The 23,493-nt window shown below is 45.4% G+C and overlaps 1 protein-coding gene across 1 annotated transcript in view; it reads right to left on the reverse strand.

Moving 5' to 3' along the window:
- DBNDD2 (dysbindin domain containing 2) overlaps positions 1 to 23,493 on the reverse strand; it is a 29,898-nt gene that overhangs the window by 5,098 nt on the left and 1,307 nt on the right. Inside the window, exons 2-3 of the mRNA XM_083619246.1 lie at positions 6,574 to 6,729; positions 6,296 to 6,442 (exon numbers count right to left, since the gene is read on the reverse strand). Of these exons, the coding sequence (XP_083475372.1) occupies positions 6,296 to 6,442; positions 6,574 to 6,729 (303 nt within the window). The remainder of the gene's footprint in view (positions 1 to 6,295; positions 6,443 to 6,573; positions 6,730 to 23,493) is intronic.

Raw genomic sequence — 23,493 nt, forward strand, 5'->3', positions numbered from 1 at the left:
TGGTGGGGCCTTGTTGGGGCCATCAGCTCACAGCAGCTGCTGAAAGCTGGGCCTGTGCTCCCTTTGTGGTTCTTATGCTCCATGCCTGCTAATGCTCATAAAGTTTACAGGCCCCCTTCTTTCTTCTATTCCACCGCTTGTTGCCAAGACAACAAGACAACTATTTGACAACTTGGGCTTTCTAAACTAGAATGAGTTATGCAATACAACATATGGGATTTTGCTTAATTTACATCTTCCCTTTTGCTGCTTCTGCACAGAACTTGGCAGCCCAGGCTGCCGTATGGTTCATTAACTCCCGATCCTGTTCAGAAACAGCCCCCCGTGCTTCTGCGCGAAAGTTACGTTGCGCGGATGATATTATCCGCCCTGCTAATAAATCATTAGCCAAAGACACCGCTGAACATGCAGCGCAGCGGGAGCAGGTTGACCCCGTAAACCCCTTCCCGTCAAGAGCCTGGCCTGGCCAGATCTCCTCCGTGAATCGCTGGCCGTGTCATTGTACAAGCCACGTGCCTCGCATTCCTTCTCCATGTTTGGCAACGGGAGCTTTTGTGCATGGCTTGTGAATAACGTGGCTTGGAGACATCATCAGTGAGGCCGTTTAACTGGAATGCAGGAGGCTGTGCCGGTAAAGTGCTTGAATCACACTCTGGCTGAATCACTGCATAATAGCGGGGTCTTGTCGCCTTCTCTTTGACCTCCTGCACAGGGCAAAGAGCCTTCCAGCCTGAGAGCGAATAGAGCGGGGATGCCGAGAGCTGTATTTTAAAAAATGCAATCAACATAAATTCTAATACTTTGGGAGACGGGTCAGTGATGTTGTCCATTTAGGGACAACTGGCCCATGCTTGCAGAATAATAAAAGCTGATTAAATGGTGTGCCGGGTTTTGGTTGGTAGGTTGGTTTGGCAGTTCGTTTCCCAAATACTTTTAATTAGTTCATTCAGTGGGAACAAGCACCCTTCTGCTGTGGTGGTACTGCTTTTCCAGAAAAGGCATTAACCTTCACAAAGTGGGGTGCGTGGCCAGTCTTTCTGTGTCCTGTCCTCACCCCTGAACATTTATTCCAAAGTTATGCATTCATATTGCACTATGCAGTAAGATTAGCTGAGGTCGCAGAGTGATGGGATAGATCAGTGGTAGGAAACATCTAGCCTGTGGGCCGTTTAAGCCTACCAGACCTCCACATTTGACCCGTGGCATAGTTTGTCCCAAACCGCATTACCTAACATCATAGAACATCAGGCGTGGGGCAGGCAAACCTCCTGGAAGCCCGTTGCACAAGCGGAAGTTCTTCCGCAGGGCTCTCTCTCCCTTGGATGGCGCTCATTAGCTCAGGGGTCAGCAAACGTTTTCAGCTGTGGGCCAGTCCACTGTCCCTCAGACCATGTGGTGGGTTGTACTATATTCTGAGGCAGGGGAAATGAGCATAGAAAAATTCCTATACCCTGCAAATAACACAGAGATGCATTTAAAATAAAAGCACACATTCTACTCATGTAAAAACACCAGGCAGGCCCCACAAATAACCCAGATATGCATTTTAAAGAAAAGGACACATTCTACTTATGTAAAGACACGCTGATTCATGGGCTGGATTAAGAAGGCGATTGGGTTGCATCCTACCCATGACCCTTAGGTTGCCTACCCCTGCATTAGCTGAATCCCAGCCTATGGTAAGTTCTACTCAGTAGATCCATTGGGTGGAATTTAAAGTTGCGCTCCTCCAGCCATGCTGCATTCACAAGCATTGCAGCTCGGCAGATGGAATGATCCCCTCTCCTTCCTCCTTGCATCGGTCCCCTTTTTGAGGAGTGGCTAACCTGGGGCGTTTCAACTACAACTACATGCCCCATCATCCCTGACTACTGGCCATACTGATGGGGCTGGTGGGAGTTGTAGTCCAACAACCTCTAGAAGGTGATTAGTTAGCCATCCCTGCACTATTTGAGAGGCTGCCTGGTTCAAGTTTGGTTTAAACTTTAAAAACAAAGAGTACAAGAGCTTGCCCATACTTCCAGTTCCCCTGTCCCTGGACAGCATGGGTCCAAGCAGCTTCCCACTTTCCCCGTGCTTTCTAGCCATTGGTCTCAGCTGTTTTGCCTTGGCCTTGCCACTCTCCTCCGGAAAAACCGGCTCTTTCGCGCTAAATCAGAGCAAATGGCAATTGCCGTTTGTTCTGATTCAGCACTAGAGGTCCTCCACGCCTCCGGGGGCAAGCCGAGGTGTGGAAAAGCACTGAGTCTCACCCACCAGGTGTTAATACATGGGCAGAAGGCGGAGCAGGCACAAAGTTCCCCTAGGCGCAGTGTTCTCCACTACAGTGAGATGGACTGTATATTTATTCAGATTATATTGCTCATTTCTAAATTTGCAACCACACATATACAGTAAGTTATTTCATGCAAATTTTATGCAAGACTGTGCCCTCGTGTGTTTTTTGGTGGCATGTTTCTTTTGTTGCGTGGTGAGACATAAATCACCATCCTATTTCACAGATTTCTTCCGGGGCTTCTTCTTTCAGCCTTTCTACTAGGGGTTGTCAACCTGGTTCCTACCACCCACTAGTGGGCATTTCAGGATTCTAGGTGGGCGGTAGGGGATTCTAAGGCACAAGCTGAATCCTCCTTCCATTGAGCACTGCTGGGCGGTAACGAAATTTTACCATCAAGAAAGATGCAGTGGGCAGTAGGTATAAAAAGGTTGACTACCCCTGTAGTAGACAGAGGTTAGTCTCAGTTTCATTCCCTTCTGCTCCTTTAACCAGACAGCATTTCACCTGTACTGCTCCTCTTCAGTCTTAGGAATCTTTGCATCAAAGTCCCCATCGCTCAGGCTCAGAAAAGCATACAGCCAAAACACTGTAAATGGCAAAGCAAGTTACTTGTTTAGCCCCCAATCCATGGGAACCTCTGTGACATTTGAATAAAATGTCAGATCTATCCATCAGCCAGCATTAGATCTGTCACATTTGGTGCTTGCTCCCTCATCTATTCTTGTTTGGAAAGATTCAAATGAGCATGTAGGGCCCAGAGAAGGGGGGGAAATGTACTTTTCACTGACTTAGGATTTGAAGGGTTTGAAAACAGAAGAATAGTTAGTAATAGGGAGCAGGGACAGGTCCAGGTGGGGGTGGGGATGGAATCAGCAGGTAGGTTGAAAGGCTAAAGTTGTTTCTGTGTGCTAGTAACAGAGTTTGAGTTGATATTGTGATGGCTTTTTAACTAACACATGAACACACTAATTAATTCAAACATTTGGATTTCTCTGCTACGGAGAAAAAGCCAATCAATTTTTTGGCACACAACCCATAAAGGTTTTGGTCTTCTCCACTGACTGTTTGATGATCTGTTTTGGCAGTGGCAATGGTTTCACCTCCTAAATTATAAATCCCACTAAGAGGCAGCACAATTTCACTTTGAAGAGGACATGCTCAGAAACGGAATGTGTTCGGTTTGATCCTGTCTTACACCATCACCATTTAAACACATAATAAAAGAGACTTTTCACTGTTTACTGCCACATTTAACGTGCACGTTGCACAGAAAAAGAAGCCAAACCGATACAAGCATGACATACCAAACGCGTAAGTAGAAAGTGCATAAATTTCATTTTTATTTTTCCCTAGTGTATGTGTGGGTGCAGATCAGTGCAACAGAGTACTGCTGGTCCCTGAATGAGTTCCGTAAATCCTAAAGCAGGGTATTTGTGAGTGTGATCCCCATAACACCCAACTATATTCCAAAATCAGGCAGAGTTTAGCTAGTTTTGAACTTCTAGCCATTGTGATTATGAAGAAAAATAAAAATTTGGCATGATCTGCCAAAGGCGTACCAGTTAAAGGTGGCACTAAGCAGTACTTCTAGTAAGCAGTAGACCAGGCTTCTGCTTAGCTCAATGTCTCTCCTTATTTCTCTTGCCTCTCCTCCAAACTATTGCTTCTCCTTCCCAAGCAGCAAGCTGGCAGACTGACCCAATGGCAGAGCTACTCATAAGTACCTGCAGTTGGTCAACTGAGCATCCCACTCTCCCTATCCCAGGATAGTAGGTTGGGATGCTTATTCTCAAGTAATTCCTGTATCACCCCTTGCACAAAAAAATGCAAACAGTAGGCTGCAGAGGGATAGTCTGCTCTACCTTGCCTTGGTAAGAAATGCAGGTGGAGCAACTTGCACAGGTGCAACCTTAGCACGTGCCTGTTAATGATGCTGTTGTAGGAAGTAACCTTGGCCCTACTTTACCCGAGAAGATCCTGAGTCAAGTCAAGTCCATTTTTATTGTATGTAGCCAAAGGCCTTTATAATGGATGACAGAAAATAAAAGGAAAACTTTCCTCTAAAATCATACAACATAGCCTGTAGCAGTGTGTAACATAAAAAGAAATTTGCAACATTAAACTTTAATACTGGAGTGCATTCACATAGCTGGAATGGAGCTTCTTGGCTGCCAACGCAAATTTGGCTACCTGGTGTGTAATATAGATGTTTATCAGCTAGCAGTTCAACTGTCACTTCCTGTGCGGATTGACCTGGAAGCCAATTAAAAATTGGCGATATAAAATTTCCTCTGGGCGTTGTATACAGGGGGCAAATCAGCAGGTCGTGTGTGATGTCCTCTACCTGATTGCATCCATATATACATTTGCGATCCATATGGGGAATTCCCTGATATCTCCCCTCTCAATATGCTGAGGGCATCTGTTGGAATCTTAGTTCTACAAAAGCCCTGCGTAGTTGTGGGAAGGTGAGAGTCTCAAGGTAATGAGGCCTTGAAGGATTGGTCTTAATTGGGGTGTAACAAGTAGAGTAATGGGCGGCAATGATGGATGCTCTTTCTTGGTTGGCATCCTGATCAAAAATCCAATTTCTAAGGTCACGTGGGCTAAGTAGTTCTCCATTTGAAGATTATAAACCCTAAGCTTATCTTGGCACCTTTGAGCCAGCCCCCTGTCCTTGCTTGCTCTAACCAGCAGAGCTTAGTGAGGGTATGATCCTCAAAGACGTTTAGCCTGTGCCAGTATCTCAGATAGGCTAGATCAATTCTCTCTGCTAGCGAGGGGAGTCATGGTCCCAGGGCTCACTAGGCTCATTCCTAATCTCAGCTCTTCGGATCCCCTTTAGTAGCTCTGCAATTTAGTTGGTCTGCAATTACCTACCAGAAATCAGAAGGCTGCCACCAGAACACCCTAAGTAGCCTTACAAACAGTGACACACAAACCTAATAATAATAATAATAATAATAATAATAATAATAATAATAATAATAATAATTTTATTTCTACCCTGTCCATCTGGCTGGGTTTCCCCAGCCACTCTATATGTTCTTTCCTCATTGTAGCTTCCTCCATTGATGTCAGCGATGAACAGTGATTAGTCCAATTCACACTCCAAATCCCTTGGGTGGGCATTCCAGCCATTCCCCTTTAAGAAGGAGTTATATTTCTAAAATTTACTGCATGAAATTCATTGGGGGAAAATGTGATGAAAATGATGTACAGATGGTATATTGCACCAGTGAAATTAGCTAAAATGTATAAAATAAGTAACAAATGTTGGAAATGTAAAGAAAAAGAAGGTACTTTCTATCATCTCTGGTGGGAATGTAAAAAGGTGAAAGGTTTCTGGGAAATGATTTATAATGAGATGAAAAAGATGTTGAAATATACATTTATAAAAAAAAAGAAGCATTTTTACTTGGGATTGTAGGCATGGATATTAACTGTTTTTATATACGACAACGGCAGCAAGAGTATTATTGGTACAGAAATGGAAGCAGGAAGAATTGCCGACAAAGGAGGAATGGCAGATGAAATCAATGGACTATGCAGAACCGGATAAGATGACAGGAAGAATTCAAAACCAGCAGGACCAGAAATTCTTGAAGGACTGGAGTAAATATGCGAGTTATTTGAAAAACAATTGTAATCAGCTGACTACGCTTGTAGGATTACAAGAAGTTTTGTAAGGAGAACTATATGAAATATTACAGAAAAAAATTAGGAGAATGGATTCTAAAGTATGGATTATTAAAAGCAATAGATAAGAGAAGGAGATGCAAGACTATGAGATGAAGGTCAAAAATCACTAGACGTGGTTGATAGAAGTCCTAGGCTTATAGCCAATATGTGGTATAAGATGAGAGATGTTATGTTATGTTTTATTTGGAAAATATATGTAAAACCAATAAAAATGTATTTTTTTAAAAAAAGGAGGAGTTATATTTCAACAGGCCCCAGAAAGAGTTGGATGCAGCTAGAAGTTGATGTGGGTCAGTTAATGGGAACTGAACATACCTGGCAAAAGAGCAGCTACGTTGTTATTGTCCTCTGTCCCGCAGCTGAGAAACACGTCCACAGTGTCTTGGTCAGAAAGGTCCATCATGTCCATCTGTTCCAGCATGTCCACATTCACCTCCATGGACGAAATGCTGCCTAAGGGAGCTAGCAAAGAGACAGAAGCCATCAGATGTCGTGCAGCATGGCCATCACCTGTTAATTTTTTACATGCGAGTGGGGCAACTGTGTTCCATAGTCTAACGCACCGCCTACGACGTATCCCTAATGGTACTTACGTCTCCTGTGCTCTATCTGCAGATGGGATACTGGGAAGAAGAAATCTACGTCATGCTGGAAAACCTCCTCAAAGAATCTCTGCCTCTCCCGTAGCTTGAGCTGCTGTTGCTGCATCTGCTCTGCATCCAGCCCTCGCTGCCCATTGTCCATGTCGGCTGCAAAGGAACCAGAGAGAGGAAAAGAAATCAGAAGCAGCTTCCTCTCATTTCTTATCTGAAGGGAAACACTTCCCAGAGCCAAATGCAGGTTAAGTGGGCAGGCAGAATTTTAATGAGAGTTTAAACTGCTTTGAGAGAAGGTTCAGTCTGCACGCGTTTCTTTGCCATAATGTCACTGCTCTTCAAGAAGTATTTTATTATTATTACCGATGATGATTTGAACTTAGGAGTGACTTATTAATCACTTGCTACGCAAAAAAAAATGTCTCCAGGGGTCTTACGCGTTTTTTAAAAGTGTGAACCGCCATGAGACCTGCGGGTATAGGGAGGTATACAAAATACAAACAAGCAAGCATAAAATGAAGACATTATAATAAAAAGATGTAGCAGTTCATAAAAAGATCCACTGACAGCCCCCAATAAACCTCAGCAAACATTTCATCAGCAACAACTCATCAAGCACAACCAACAACCAACTTCATGGGTTTTAATCTGACATCAATAAGTTGTTAGTGAGAGCCCCAGACAGACCTCACTGAGGAGAGCATTCCACAAATGGGGGGCCACAACTGAAAAGGCCATTTCCCTTGCCATCACCCCAGACTTCCTCAGAAGGTCGACTCAGGGCAGGGTCTCAGAGGAAGATCTAAGGGTCTGGGTAGGTTTCTTAAATAAAACCTGCAAAACCTGTTTACCAAAGGTGAAAACAGAATGACCATGCAGTTCACAGGCAGCATTCTGTTTTTCAAACTACCTCAAACTCCGGGAAAAGGAGGGACATCCTGCTTCTGTCTCACCAAACGAGCTACACTACTTGCTGCAGAGCTATAGCATGGTAGTTGGGAGAAAGGTGATTGAAAACAGAGAGGCATTGGGCTCTTATCTATCCTTGTCAGCCGCCTTTCTTTCCAAGCTGACAAATAATTTGTATCCCTTTCTTGGGTGTGTTTGTTCACATTTCTCCCACCTATGAAGAATTGTCAAAGGCCATGCATAACCTCTCTAGACAACAGCCTTTCGTACTTCAGGCTTTTTGTAGGTTTCCTAGGCTGGGGGTATCAAACCTGGTGTCCTCCTGATGTTGTGTGTGGAAACTCCCATCAGCCTCAGCCAGCATGGTCAGGGATCAAGGATGATGATGATGATGATAATAAATTTATTTGTACTCCACTCATCTGGGTGGCTTCCAACGAAGATTAAAAATACATTAAAATGTCACACATTAAAAACTTCCCTAAACAGGGCTGCCTTCAGATGTCTTCTAAATGTCAGGTAGTTGTTTATCTCTTTGACATCTGATGGGAGGGCATTCCACAGGGCGGGCACCACTACTGAGAAGGCCCTCTGCCTGGTTCCCTGTAGCTTTGCTTCCCACAGCGAGGGAACTGCCAGAAGGCCCTCGGCGCTGGAGCTCAGTGTCCGGGCAGAATGATGGGGGTGGAGATGCTCCTTCAGGTATACTGGGCCAAGGCCGTTTAGGGCTTTAAAGGTCAGCACCAACACTTTGAATTGTGCTCGGAAACGTACTGGGAGCCAATGTAGGTCTTTCAGGACCAGTGTTATATGGTCTTAGATGATGGGAGTTTCTGAGCACAACATCAGGAGGACCCCTGGTTGGCTACCCCTGTTCTAGAATGATAATCTCCGCTCTGAACAAGCCTGACAGTAAGCAGCATGAAGAGCAGTCATTAGGCTTAAGTATATTCTGAACCATTGGTTCTGAATTTTTTCTTTCTTTCTTCCATGGATCATTGGAAAATTGCTGGGGATCTTGACAGGCCACATAATAAGGAAGTTGTTCTACCAGTCAAACCACATAAAGAGCTCATATTTTAACCACACTTTCCCCCCACTTAAGCACAGTCATCATTGTCAAAACCAATATAGTACTGTGAAAAATATGAGCCCTAGACCCAGTCACTGAGAAGGGTTTCAAACTAGCAAATTGTTATGGGAAAAAATTAGGAGATTGTACCAAGTCTCTGTTATGAAAATCACATGCCTTGTTAAGTGAGCCAGCCTTGGCAAAAAAAGAGTCCTTGATCTCCACAATTGGAAAAGAATCAATAAAGTGCAGGGCCAAGTATAGATATTCTAAAGTGTTCCTTTCTGTGGACCACTTGGATGGAGCTATGGACCACCAAAGGACCACAGTCCACATTTTGAGAATCTATGCTCGAAACCAGTCTTCCGCAACCAGGTGCCCAGATACTTTTTATCACAACTCCCATCAACCCCAGCCAGAATGGTCAGTGGTCAGGGATAATGAGAGCTGTAGTCCAAAATGATATGGAGGGACTCAGGTTGGGGGAAGGTTGATTCAGACCCAGCCATCCTGTGAATCTGTAGACTGAAGGAAGCTTGGGCACATAGAGGTTCACCCTCCTCTGCTATCTATGCCATGGTAGCCCTGTTCCATATGTAACCAATTTTTGAAATTATCAAGGGGAGAGGTTTAAATCTTTCCCTCACAGTACTAGATGGGAGCAACACCTCCAGTTTCCACTGCATTGACCCATGATGAAAGCAGAAAACAGTGGTAGACATTTTAATATTTGCAAATTTAGCATCTGCATTCGTTCAGACAGTATTTTTAGATATGTGCTAAAAAGCAAACCATGTTCTGCCTGGTTTGTGAAATTGCTAGATCAAAGCAAAGAGTCAGCTCCCTTGTAATCTAAGTGGACTTACACAAGGGCAGAGCTGGGTTCCAAAGTGCTTCACTTTGATCTAGTACTGGGCAACTAAATTGCCAATAATATGAGTTAGGGACCTGGCCAGAATTTTTTTTTTTAAATTAGCATTAGGATTAGGGAAGAATGAGTCTGTCAATTCTGGTTTCTCATTTTTCCAATCTTAAATTCAATTCACCTCATTTCTGCATCAGTTCACAACAATAACTACTTTATCAAATACAGGGCTTTTTTGGTACATGTTTTCTTGCCTGGAGAACTGCCCTGCAAAATTTGGAGAATTTTGAAGGCTAGCTTTATTTCAGTTCACAATTGGTTCAAGAAGTGTGAATTAAGTAGGTTTCCAACTGAATTTCCCCTCCATCCCTATAATTTTAAAGGGAAGGAAGGAAGTGAGCTCTTGGGTACTCACTTGAAGTAGAAAAGTTGCCAAGTCTGCTTATTGCTTATTTTGTTTCATGCTCACACTTTTCTTCAGTCCATCAGCATACTTCCCCAAACCCAGAAAAAAGATTTCCTCTTGAACACAGATAACTCAGTTCCTGCTCAGTTTTTTTTTAACAACAAAAAAATGAGTCTTTTAATTCTTTCCGTGATGAAAACCACAGAAAAGGGGAAAGTACCAGTGAAGAAGCTCAACAATCAATCGCAGCCTGTTATGAACAGGACAAGGGTTGGGCCAATCTCCCATTTTGGGGAGAAATCCAGAGGTCAATGATCAAAGCAACAGAGGAGGCACAACAAAACTGGGTAGCCATCGGACTTTGCCTTTGATATTTTCTGCAGCAAATCCCAGATGCCTCCAAGCTTCTTGACTCAATAGCCATCGAGGCAGGGACCAGTCTGGCTGGTAGAAGGAAAATGTGATTACTGAGTTGGGCAGTGCCATAACCAAGGAAACCAAACAAACAGTGAACATTTTAATTGTCTGTGTCTCAGGCTCAGCAGCCTTGTCTGTTGCTTCAGGGGAAATTTCAGCCAAACAGCAGCAACTGTTGAACTTTGTGTTGGCTGTGGAAAAAAAGAAGTAGGAGGAACTAGACAAGGCTGTGTCTCTCTACTAGGACTAAGGTATTCAGTGCCAAATTTCAAGAGAAAACTCAGGAGATCCTGCCGCAGCTACCAGAAAAGGGGGATACAGCTGCTGGGCTAAGCAAGGCTCATGCAGCCTTCTTGACACATGTCCATCAGCTAACAAGCATGGCAGTCATGGACTGCTTGAATGCAGATGAGTGGTGGGAGGCACCAGCTGGGGAAACCCAGGGGAAGGAGGCTCAGAGCCATGGGAGTGGTGGTGGGACGAAGATGAGTGGTCATAGGGAGAAGAGGGAGCAGACTGGCAGGAGGTGGTGTCGGAAGCTGAAGAGGTAACAGGGTTTAGTAAGCAGGAGGAGACTGTGGCAGAGAGCAGTCCAGACTCAGAGACAGAAGAGGAAGCTGCAGAGGAGAGAAGCCATGAGGCAGGTTGCTGAAGAATCCAGGGGGTCTCCCACTCCTGCTGCAACTAGCTCCCCTACCCTCTGGTCACCTAGAACACAGTGAGAAATGAAAATGACAAAGGAAAGATTGGTTGCATGCAGCTGCAGTCTATGACTGCATGGGGGGGGGAACCCCTGGGACTTGGGCAACTGTGGGAAGGCAGGGACCTTCAGACCTTGCAACTGCCTCATTGGGACAAAACCTACAAGCAAATGTTTATGGGATCACCTGTGTTGTTTTGGTACCTTTGAATAAAGAGTTGACTTCACAGACACAGTGTTTTTTTTTATTGCTGATCTGCACCTGACTCTGGCTGCTGACAGTGGCTTTCCTAGGTCACCAGTCAACACTGGAATGTGTGCTGAAGCACAGGAAGCAGAGGCCACAGCTCAGTAGCAAAGCATCTGCTGAGCATGCAAAACATCCCAGTTCCAACCCCCAGCTTCTCTTGGTAGGGCTGGGAGTGTGTTTGGTCTGAAACCATGAAGACCCACGGCCTGCCAGTGTGGACAATACTGAACTAGAAGCACAAATCAGTAGACGTCCGCTTCCTTATTTTCCTAACTAGCTGATCCAGAAGGGTAGTCATGTTGTTTTATTCCAAATATTACACGACTCAAGAATGGGGGAACTCGGGATGAAGGGAAGATATATACCTCCATGGAGACTATTCTGCCAGCCAGCACCATCACCACCCCTGGCAGTTTGCACAGTGACCAATAGTAGTAAGGATGCAGAAGTATGTATTGTGCAGTGAGTCCAGCATACTCCCAATGAAGAAGTAGTCATGGATGGAACTTACTCATGTGAAAGGGCTATAGCTCAGTGATAGAGCACTTGCTTTTCAGGGACAAGGTCCCAAGTTCAATCCCTGGCATCTTCAGCTAAACTAAGGAACCAGGGAGCAGATGATGGGAAAGCCCTTTGGCCAAGACCCTGGAAGATGAGAATAGACAATTGTGTGCTTCATTTTCAAGGACTGGCAGGACACTGACAAGTGTGCACTGGGGGAAGGATGGCAGGAGCTTGACTCAGGAGAGGGGGTCAGTGGTTTGTGGGGACCTGTACCAGCCAGGGGGCAAGAGGCAGAGGCAGGGAGAGCTTCAGAGCTGGAGGGTGGAGCACAGGAGAAAGAGGCAGGAAAGGCAAGTGAAGGGCTGGGTGCTTCCCCACCCTTTCCTGCAACACTGTTTCCCAGAAGCAGGAGAGAATTGAAGTGGAAAGAGCAGAGGCAGCTTGCATGCAGGCATAGTCTCCGGCTGCATGCATAGCCCGTCGGGGGGAGATGCATAAGCATGGCCTCCTGTTGCTGCAACTGATCTGTATAGTGCAGACCTGGGAATAGCTGCACAGATGCTAGACTGGTTTGCATGGGTATTCAGAGCAGTAGAAATGACTGTGTCAGTTTTGACAATAAAGAGTAAACTAGCTCCTGTGTGCATTTCTTTGGCTGGGGAGCAGCCTTGACATTAATGGGATAAAATTCCAGTCTGACCTTGAATAAAGCAGTTTTGGATGTTCTTATATCCAAGTAAGCATGCCTAGGAGGTGCTTCTACATGCCTCTTCCACCATGGTGGGCCATTTCCTTTTATTCCAGCAAAGCCCCAGCTGTATCACAACTGGAATCCTTTACTAACAGGCCAGACCAGTCAGCTGCTTAGCTGAGTTTTCCCACAGAAAGCAGCCAGCAATTAAAACAAGAGCAAATGAGTGATGAAAAGGGCTTGTGGGGAGAGACTGCTCTAATAACAGGCCCTCCCAAGGCTAAACGCTGGAGGCAAAGTTGTTGGATTTCACACAAAGCCATCGACTCGGTCAGGACACCTGTTGTGTGTTCTCTAATGCAAAGCTACAAAACTTCATTCCAACAGAGGCGGGGGAATGACGACATTCATTTCCCACAAGAATGCAACTCCTGCGAAGTTCCCAGATCGAACCAACATAGTAAGAGACAAATACTGGACTTCTGCTCTACAAAAATCAAAACTTCCAAGTGCAGATTAGGACCAGCAGGAGAACCAGTAATGGTCAGTAGCAACAGTAATGGCTCCACTGAAGGCCTCTCTAAGCCCTCCTATGCAGGCTATCTGTGTGTGTCCTTCTGGGTATCCAGGCACCTTTGTGTATATATGATGGATCACACCAAAGGTCCATTTAGCCCAGCATCCTTTTCTCCCAGTGACCAACCATTGCCTGTAGATAGCCAATAAGCAGGAGCATTCTCCCTACTTGCAATTCTCAGCAACCGGTATTCAGAAGTATCCACTCTCTGGCCATGGAGGTGCAGCATAGCCATCGTGGTTGGTAGCCACTGACAGCCCTATCCTCCTGGAATGTGTCTAATCCTCTTTCAAAGACATCCAAGTTGGTGGCCATCACTATGTGGTCACGTTGCTTTAAGTAGCAGCATTTGCATCCACGGTCTTACTCCAGACAAAGAACCATATTCAGTTGACTTGAATTCTGGCTGAGAATATTAGCAAAAACAGCAACACCATTCTCAGAACTCTGATACAGCCAATGTTCAAGTTTTCTGCTTCAACGGGGCAACAGAAGAACATAAGACAACTCTGCTAATCAGGCCAATGGCCCATTTAGGTCAGTATCCTGATCTCACAGTGGCCAGCCAGATGCCTATGGGAAGTGTGCAAGATGGACAGGAGAACAAGAGCACTCTGCCCACATGTCATTCCCAGCAATTCCCTCCGACAGTGGAGGCAAAACCTATTCATTGTAGCTAGTAGTCACTAATAGCCTTGCCTTCCATGAATTTGTCAAATCCTCTTTTAAAGCCATTGGTGTCCATCACTGCCTTCTATGGAAGTGAGTTCCATAGAATAACTTTGAATAAGTACTTCCTTTTTATCTGTCCTGAATCTTCCAACATTAAATTTCTAGTGTTATGAGAGAGGAAGAAAAACTTTTCTCTATCCACCCTAGTACAGTAAACCCGCAAATTACACAGGGGCTAACATTCCAGGGATCGCATCTAAAGCCAAAATTGTGTATAGTCAAAGCCCACTGGGTTCAATGTCAGGTGGGATTGCCAAAGTCATTTTTCCTGGAACCCCCACTCCCTTTCCATCCCTTTTAATTTTTTGATATATTTTGGTCATGCGCACAATGCACACACAATTTAATGCACATAAGTTGTGGGCTTACTGCAACTGAAATTAAATCTCTGGTCTTATTTCACAATTGTGCAATCCTGTATCAGCTCACATTGCATTTGGGCCCATTGCTCCGTGTCTGCTCCTCCTCTTCCTTGTTCCTAGCACACACACACACACAAACACCAAGGAAATGCGCCAGGAAGCCAGGCCACAGAAAGGGTCAGGCGTCCAGACAAAGAGAGACGGGACTGATGGGTACTGTGTCAGTACATGCCAGAGCTTGCACAGAATGTCTTATGTTAGCATCGGAGAGACGTGTCAGGATTGATTCCCTGGGGTAAATTAACAAACCTGCTGATAAATTCCCTGATGAGATTTCATTAGCCATCTGGGCAGCCGGCCACTAACACTGAAATGCCATTATGTAACTCGCACAGATAGCCAGCGGGCGAGATGAGCAGCTGGTGATGGGTCCTGACCGCCCCATGACTACAGGGAGGGTCAGAGACAGTGTCTTGTTCACCACTTCCCTTCCTCCTTTTATCTGGTGATGTTTACTATTCTGTCCATTTATGGATGGGAGGAAAGAGGTCTGTATGAACACTTTTCCTTCTTATTTGCTAAGGCTGCGTACACACTGCACATTTAAAGTATACCCCACCAAAGAATACCGGGAACCGTCACTGGCTAAAGAGGCTGGAAAATATAGCTCTGCGATAGGGGAAACTACAGTTCCCAGGATTCTTGCTGGGCAGGGGGAATGTGCTTTAAATAGATGGTGTGCAAGCAGGCTAAGACAGGAGCAGAAGAGAAGAGAACGTACCATTCTCCCTTTTCCCCTGTGACTGCTGGTCTCACCATCTCACACACACTGCTGAGATTGCCTCACTGGGATGGCATGTTCGCCAAGACTGTTAGGCATCCACACACAATGCTGCCCCTGTGTGCTACAAGCTGTCTTTAAGGAGGAGAGGGGAAAGAGAAATACCTGCCCCTGCTGCTGGGCTCTCTTTCCCATGGCAACCAGCCAATGGGGGCCTGAGCGCATTCACAGCTGGGAGAATGCAGCCCCACTCCCCCCGCCATCCCTGTCCCTGAAACGCCGACCTCCCAACCCGGCTGCCACCGAGACCATCAAATGGGCAACAGGGCTCCCCACCGCCTGCCTAATCCTTCCGGCTCTCATGCTTCATTCATTACACAAGAAGACGGGGTCTGAATGCAAGTGTGGGGACCGAAGGGAAGGGGAAAAGAGACCTATGGTTTCCCCTCCTAATTCCTCTATTCAGTGTACACGTAGGGAAGTTTTTTGGCAAACGGGAAGAAGTTGGAAGCAGGTGGGTTGGCCGCGCCATCAGTGGCTTCACATGTTCTTAAGGGAACAAGAGGAGAAAGCCACCTTGGACGCCTGAGTCATAGGAAGGTGGGCTATAAAACAGCAATTCTTTTAATAAATCAAAGGAATGAAGCCTCCTGCCATGTCTTCCTCCTCGGTGCCACACAGATCATATTATTATTTACAAGATTGCATTTTTAGTGCTCTCTTTCTCTCGGGCAGGAGTTGGAAACTTTTTCAGAGCAAGGGCCACATTCCCTCCTGGGCAAGCTTTTGAGGGCCACCTGCCAGTGGTGGATGGAGCCAGAGATGAGAATGAGTGGAGCAACCGAAGGAAATTTTACAGGCTAGTTTCTACATCCACTCAAGTGCTCCCTTATTCTTCATCTGGGCAAGCAGTAAGTTTTATCAGACTTCAGGGACACGTTCCAGCCTGGCAAAAATGCTTGGGGTACAAAGCAGCGCCAGTCAAGGGTGTGGCCTGAGGAGAGTTCCAAAGAGCCACAAAGAGGTCTAGAAGGCCGTATTTCGGCCCTGGACTGGAGCTTCCTCACTCCTAACCTTGGGATCTCGGGGTGGTGTACATGGTATTCACTGTGTTTTCATCTTCACAGCAGCTTTGTGGGGATGATGCCTAGCCCAGGGTCACCCTGTGAGCTCCATGGATGTTGGGGAGTTAATGGTCCAGTTCTTCCTGATCCTAATTCAGCACAGGAACCACTTAAGAAGTGGCTGGAAGGCCTTCTGTCGGGTTGAACCAGCCCAAGACAGTTTGCTCCCTGAGGCAAAGAGTAAATTGGTGTCCCCTCCCATTCCGTAGAGAGAAGCTGAGTGGATTGGCAGACAGAACTTACTTCAAAACTGGTAACAGGACAGTGCTGTCCATAGTATCTTGGGCAGGGAATTAGCTTGGAAGGCCCAAGGCAGGCAATGAAACCTCGCCACATATCCACACACATACAGCATATGCTACCGGAGGCAGGCTCCTCGCTCTGCCTAATGGTAGGGCCGGTCCCACAATAAAGGATGAAGTTAGCAGATTTCTTGCATCAGCAGGTGGTTGAAATAATATTATATCTGAGGTTGCTTCTAACTCTTACAATTCACTGCACTGCACTGGTCTCCTTTCTGTGCCTCCTCCCAACTCCAGTGTTTGGGAACTGACCTCTATGGCAGTTATGGGGCATATGACCACAAATATCCATTTCAGTAATCCTAATGGGGCGCTGACCCACATACTTGCCCACCTCCCAAGTCAGCACTGGATTTAGGGTAGTTTCCCAGCATAGGGCACCAAGCCGAGGGGGTGCAAAATTGAGAAGATCTATTTTGGGGCACCAAATTTTGGCTTTGCATGGAGCATCATATTACAAAAGATTACCAAAGTCAACTTCTGCCAATGCCCTGAATGTTTGCCTGCCTATTACTACTGAGATGTCCGAAATGGTTTCCTCTTTCCCCATTTTGAAATACCCTGGCATATGGAATCCCTGGCTATTTTGAGTTAATAATTGTGGCCCGCAGACAGCATTTCAGCCTGGGAACTCCACTGGAAGGAGAGCTGGAGCTGAACTTGAGGATTCAAGTCCCATTTTAGACGTGGATTTGCTTCGGCATGTTGTGCAAGTTGCTTATCTCCTGGCTTCCCACCTGTAAAGTGGAAATAAGAGTGACCTACCAGGAATGACATGAGGATGTGCAAGATAAGAGATTGCAAAGGAAGCTGGCATACCACAGGGGGTTAAGAACATGAATTAGGAGTCACTTTGGTTCAAATCTCAGTCAAGCCATGAGCTGCTACAGGCTGTCAGAATAACTCGGATAATGTAAGGCACCTTAAATACCTTAAAAGAGAAACAGCAATTCTACTTGGTCTTAGAAAGTGCTCTGCATTTTTAAAAGTGCTACGTGCAGATAAGAGTACAGCAAGCCCAGTTCTGGGCACCACAATTTAATAAGGATATAGACAATCTGGAACGTGTGCAGAGGAGGGCGACCAGGATGATCAAGGGTCTGGAAACCAAGCCTTATGAGGAGATGGGTATGTTTAGCCTGGAAAAGAGGAGACTGAGAGGAGATATCACAGCCATCTTACAATATTTAAAGGGCTGTCACATGGAAGATGGAGCAAGCTTCTTTTCTCCTGCTCTGGAGGATAGGATTCAAACTAATGGCTTCAAGTTACAAGAAAAGAGATTCCGACTAAACCTCAGGAAGAACATTCTGACAGCAAGAGCTATTTGACTGTGGAACGGTCTCCCTCAGTAGGCTGTGGGCTCTCCATCACTGGAGATTTTTAAGCAGAGGTTGGTCGGTCATTTGTCTTGGATGCTTTAGCTGAGATTCCTGCATTGCTGGGGGTCGGACTAGGTGAGGCTTGAGATACCTTCCAACTCTATGGTTCTAAGTGCCCTGCTGGATCAGATGAAACATTCAGATCTAGTCCAGAATCCTGTTTCCTACAGAGGCCAACCAGACATCAACTGAAAGCCTACAGGCAGCAGGGATGAAATCAACAGCCCTCCCATGCTGTTTTCCCCGATACCTGATATTTAGTGGCCGACTCCTTCTGAAGAAGGAGGCACTAGATGGTTATTGTGGCTAAATAATGAAAAGCACAGAACTTACATTGAAACCTTCGCTATGTCGTCTCAGAAAGCAATGGCTGTAGGAGATGCTGCCAGACAGTGGATAGAGTCTACATGGAAGTATTGGGAACAGAGGATGGGGTGGACCCAAGAGTTCTGGAGAATGCAGGCAATGCCCTATTCTGGCCAAGAGAGTTGGCAGGATTGTCTGGTTGCATTTCTGCTGGGAGTGGTGGCATTTGTCATTATCCCTTGTCCTGCTGGATCCTGAATACAAAACGCCCTCTATGCATCAGGCAATGCAAATGAAAGAATGGGATGGAGGGGGAGGATTGTTAATGTAGGCATAAATCCAACAGAAGATGGGGGAGGGGGAGGCTTTTCTTCATTTCCAGGCTCTTTAATGTCCACGAAAAGCTCCCAACTGCTTAAAAGGGCAAATAACTCGGAATAGAGCTGGGGCCTAAGGAACAGCCACAACCACATTTGCAAGATTGGAAGAACAGCGGTGTAACTCTTTGGGTCCAACAAAGGCCACAGATTCTGGAGTTGGGATGGGAAATGCAAACCACATTTGGATTTCTAACCCATGGTTCATGGGCTGCCCACCCGGCCACAATGTAAAACAAAATGCTTGCATGTGTGAGAAAGATACTGTTTTCCCAGACTCCATTACGGTTGCCATCGCAACCCTTTGCCCTTCTTTTTTTTATTATGCTCATAATTGTTCACAGTCAACACACATGGTGCAGAATTTTGCTTCCTCAAGTTTCTAGATCTCGTGGTTCAAGCATGGAAGACAAATGGAAAATGTTCAGATAGGAAGGTTCAAAAACCAAAAGGAACTAGTGTAGGGGACCTTTCCCCTTCATGCAGTGTTAAATCTGAACCAGGGTTCAAACCCCAGACTCTGGTTCAAAAACAGCACTCATAGCTGCCATACAATTTGCCAGAATGTTTTCTATACAGCACCTGCCCACAGTGTCTGAGCATGTACAAAATGCCTACCAGCCAGCCTTTGCATATCTAGGATTGAGAAAGGTAAATATTTGCAGATTAAAGGCAACAGCTTCTAAATTATGTTTGAGCCCTACCCGTCTCATTTTGCAAATAAGGACTACCTGAACAACTTTTCTTCCTACTTCTTTCTTCCTCCTGGCCCCCGGAGAGCTGTATGCTCACATATGATCTGGTTTTAACACATTTACAACACACCTTTGAAAAATATTCTCTCCTCCTGACAGCGGACATGCATTCCAAAGATGTCAATTTAGCAAGCAGGATTTTAAAAATGCAAATAGCATCAGCCGAGAGCTGGTAATTATGGGGGTGGCAGAAGGCATGGTAGAAATGTAACCCTTCTATCCCTTGCTGCAGTTCTGATAAAAAATTATCATCTGCAGCTGAGATTTTCTTTGCAGGGAGGAAGCCACTGGCACCAATGTAAATCAACAGCATCAGAAATATCCTGGCCAGGTTGCACCTCATGAGACTGCAATAGTGGATCTAGTAACCATGCATTGTTGCATTTCAGGTATTTAAAGGACCTTGCATAAATTAATCTTTACAACAACTATGCAAATAGATTAGCACTGTTATTCTCATATTGCAGATGGAAAGTGAAGATCAGCAGCGGTGACTTGCTTAAAGAACCCACCGAGTTCATGGCTGAAGTGAAATCTGGGTTTTTCAGCTTACATGCTTAGCGCTTCCACTACACTAATGCTCAGAGTTTAAGATCTCTGTCTTCTCTAAAACGTATGTTTTTTTTCATTGAAATATTTTTGGCAGAAGGTAACTGAAACTATCAACAGAACTGTACGGAATAATCTTACATTTACAGTGTAAAATATCCTTTTGAATTATATATCCAGCACGTGGAACCTTACAAAAGGACAACATGAGTGGACTCTCACCACAGACTCATATTGATGAAAAGACTCATATTGATGAATTGGAAAAATAAAAATGCAGCTCCCTTCTATGTTTGTATTGAAGACTTATACACACTCACAGCATATGAACAACTTGCATATTATCGCAGACTTGCCATGGACAAATTCAATGATATTTGGAATCCATTCTTACAAATACTGTAGAAGGTTAAGATCTGGTGAATTACAATAAAAACTTTGTAAAGTATACAGTTTTGGTTTTCTCTCCCCCCCCCCTTTGCTTTGCCTTCTACACAGGTGCTGTTTCTCTTCTTCTTTTACTCTCTTTTACTTACCATGTTTAGTGCATGGTACCATGTTTTCTAACTTTCAATAAAGATGTCTTTAAAAATAAATAAATCTCTGTTTTCCAGGAACATGAAAGGGATATTCTGTGTAGTTCTGCCAAACAACTGGTTTCATCAGCAGCTGGGCCAAGAAGCGCATGTAATATATAAATTGTGCACATTTATTTTGCATGATTTATTCTTCTTTTGCTGGTGAAAAGACAATTGCAAAGAGCTGTACCAGCATCTTGCTCACATCCACTTCAGGCTTTTGAGATCCCCCAAGGCATTGCACAAGCACTTTCAAGTTTATATTTGAAACCTAAGGGGCTAGAAGCTTGTTTTAAAAAATAAAAGGGAAACGGGGCTGCTTTGAATTTGGTAAATTCTGCATTCCATACCAGATTTGACACTCATAAATTATGATTACAGAACACACACAGCCATGAATATTCCACAAAAATATACTACAATATATTCCAGAAACTATGTAGTTCAGAGATCATGTGTCATCTAGAGGAGCATCCTATATTGCTCCAGCCAGGTTTATTCAACCTGCTCAACTGCAGTAGTTATTTTCACCAACGGTTCATGAGTTTATGCATCACTGGGGTCTGTTTGGTTCTGCATTTGTAGAGTAGCTGGAGAGAGCAGTTCCTCTGAGCATATGCAGAATGCCTTGCCCTCGTTGCACATAACCACTTGTGCTTGGGATTAAACGTCCAGGTTTTTCTCACCAAAGGGTGTGGCTTCCATCCAAGTTTAAGTTCAGACACCATTCTTTCCCTAAAGACAGTATTTGGGCTACTGGTTTAATCCACATTAAGGCTGTTCCTGTGGCCTGTGTGAGACCTTTCAAGAGAACCACAAGATTCAGGAAATCTCTCCCACAGGGGAACTCATTTGAAACCTTCTTTTGCTCAGTAGCCAAGCCCCAAAGTATCCTTTACAAACTGTTCAGGGAAGGTAAACAGCAATTAGGTTGAACTTAGGTGGAAATGATGGTGGTGATGATGACTTCATTCAGTCTGGATAAGGAATTATGGAGAAGCTGTCACAGTTTGTTGTCCTTGGTGCTTGGAGAGCCTCTTGTCCTCCCGTCATCCCCTCTAATGCTCTCATGGTTTTATCCTACTCGTCGTTCTATATAAAGCAACTCCTGGCCCTGTAAATAGCAGGGTCTTATGATGTATTCTCTGCTGGAGAGGGATCTGTGGGGATATTTTTAGCTTTGAGACTCGAGGGATTTGGGGATTGGTTGGTCTAGCTTTTTATTATGAATTTGTGACAGAGAGAAGAGTCATGGGTTGCCACCTCCTCGCCCCCATTCTCTTCCTCTCAGCCCTCTGTCTATCTGTGCCAAAAGCCGCTGCCTCGATTGCCTTCCCTCCCTCCTCCCTCCTCCCTCCTACAATTCTTCCCACAGTGGTTTGGATTATTTTATGCTTTTGCTGCAGTATCATATCCCAGAGGAAGGCTGGGTGGAGCGTTTGTACAAGAGTCTTTGATGGATTCTGGCTGGGCCTCTGGTTTCAGGCCAACTCATCTTCAAATACTCTTATCTCTATGCTGTTCCCAAGTTCCCCTTCTCCTCATCCCCATGAAGCAGAAGACTGTTTAGGAAGTCCGCAACCTCTCTTGCTCAGCTATGTTTCTCCAGGAACGACATAAGCAGTAGATCCCTCAGCGTCAATGTTACGGCTCCTTGTAGCCTATCCTTCAAGGAATAGGCCTTCAGCCTGGACCGGAAGAGATGCCCGATAACCCATCTCAGAAAAACATCAGCCCTGCTGACAAACGATGGCTGTGCATATACACAAGCGCACACCAAAAAATAATTCCAGCAGCACCGTCACTCAGTGCGATGTTAAATACGTCATTGCATTTAATCTGCAGTCTCTTCTCCTATTTTGTAAAAAATCTGATGGAGCAGCAGAATGTACTCTATGTGCAGGGATACATGGGGAGGCGGCAGAGTGCTGAGCTTGCCTGTGCATGCAATGATGTGAAGATGGGCACTGCGTGGCAAAGGAAGCTGGCAGCGCGCAACGCGAGGTGTGTGGGGGAGTCATGCGACTATGTCAGAACTGGCGAGTGGGCTGCGGGGATGGCGGGTGACGTAGTTCACAAGGGAAAGTGTCAAGCGGGGCAAATGAGGAAGGATGCAGCCCACCTGGCATCTTTTCACGGGGGTGGCAAACATCTTGTTATTGTAATAAGCAATGGAATCGGTACCCTGGCAACAGCTGCTGGAGCAGCTTTCCCCAATGTGGTGCCCTCTGGATGCTTTGGATAGCACGTCCCATCACCTCCAGCCTGGGCCGCCTTGGGCTGATGGGAGCTGAGTCTGAGACACATAAAGCACCATGTTGGGGGTGGCTGTGGCACGTCCTTTACAGCTTAACACGCATGGAGGATAACAGTCATTGTGTCATGATGGATATAGGCTGGAAATCAGAGGGAACATGAATACAGAATGCCAGTGCTGACAAACAACAGTGCAATGCCACCGTTGTGCTCACGGCTTGCCTGTGGATTTCCCATTGGAAAATCCCACTGTGGGCAGCAGAAATTGGACTAGGTATGCCCTGCACAGATCCAGAGGAGCTCTCGTGTTCACTAAAGAAAAATGCTGATGGGCATGTGGGGCCCAGAGGGATTATGACCTCTAGAGGAATGCTCAGTCATATTACAGCAGGGTGCATGCCCTAAGCCCTTACCTTTGGCCTCCTTAGGTGTTGTTTTTAAGAGGGCTGTTGGGGGTGCGTGATTTGGTTATAATGCAAGCATTCACTTGGAAGCAAGCCCCACCACCACAGGAACCTTGCAAATCAGCATGCCTAGGAGCATATAGTTTGGGCTTCCTAAACCGCCGCCCCCCCCCCAAGGATGAGTAAGAATATTTAAAACAAAACCAAATGAAGTGAAGGGGACAAATAAGAAGACCCTGCTGGATCAGATCAAGAACCCATCTAGTTCCATGTCCCGTTCCCCACGGTGGTAACAGTAAGCCCTAGTGGTGAGAGGGATCTACAGTTTGTGGCTTGCAGACCCAAATATAAACCTATGCTCCCCCTGCCTATCAGAGCTACAATTTCTCCCTTCCTGGAACAAAACCTGTTCATCTAGTGGGAACATGAGAAAGAGAGAGAGAGAGAATGATTGCCAAGAAATGACCAAATGCATCCATTTTATCCATAAATACAGCGCAAGCAAACACTGGCTCCTTCAAGGCTTGCAGGGGAGGCTCTGCCAAGGTGTATTTTCAGAATGCTAACGAGGAAGGGACAGAAGGCCAAGGTTGACAAGTGGTCTGCTCATAAGGTGGA

This window comes from Podarcis filfolensis, assembly GCF_964270895.1.
Source record: "Podarcis filfolensis genome assembly, chromosome: 6".
Taxonomy (NCBI): Eukaryota; Metazoa; Chordata; class Lepidosauria; order Squamata; family Lacertidae; genus Podarcis; species Podarcis filfolensis.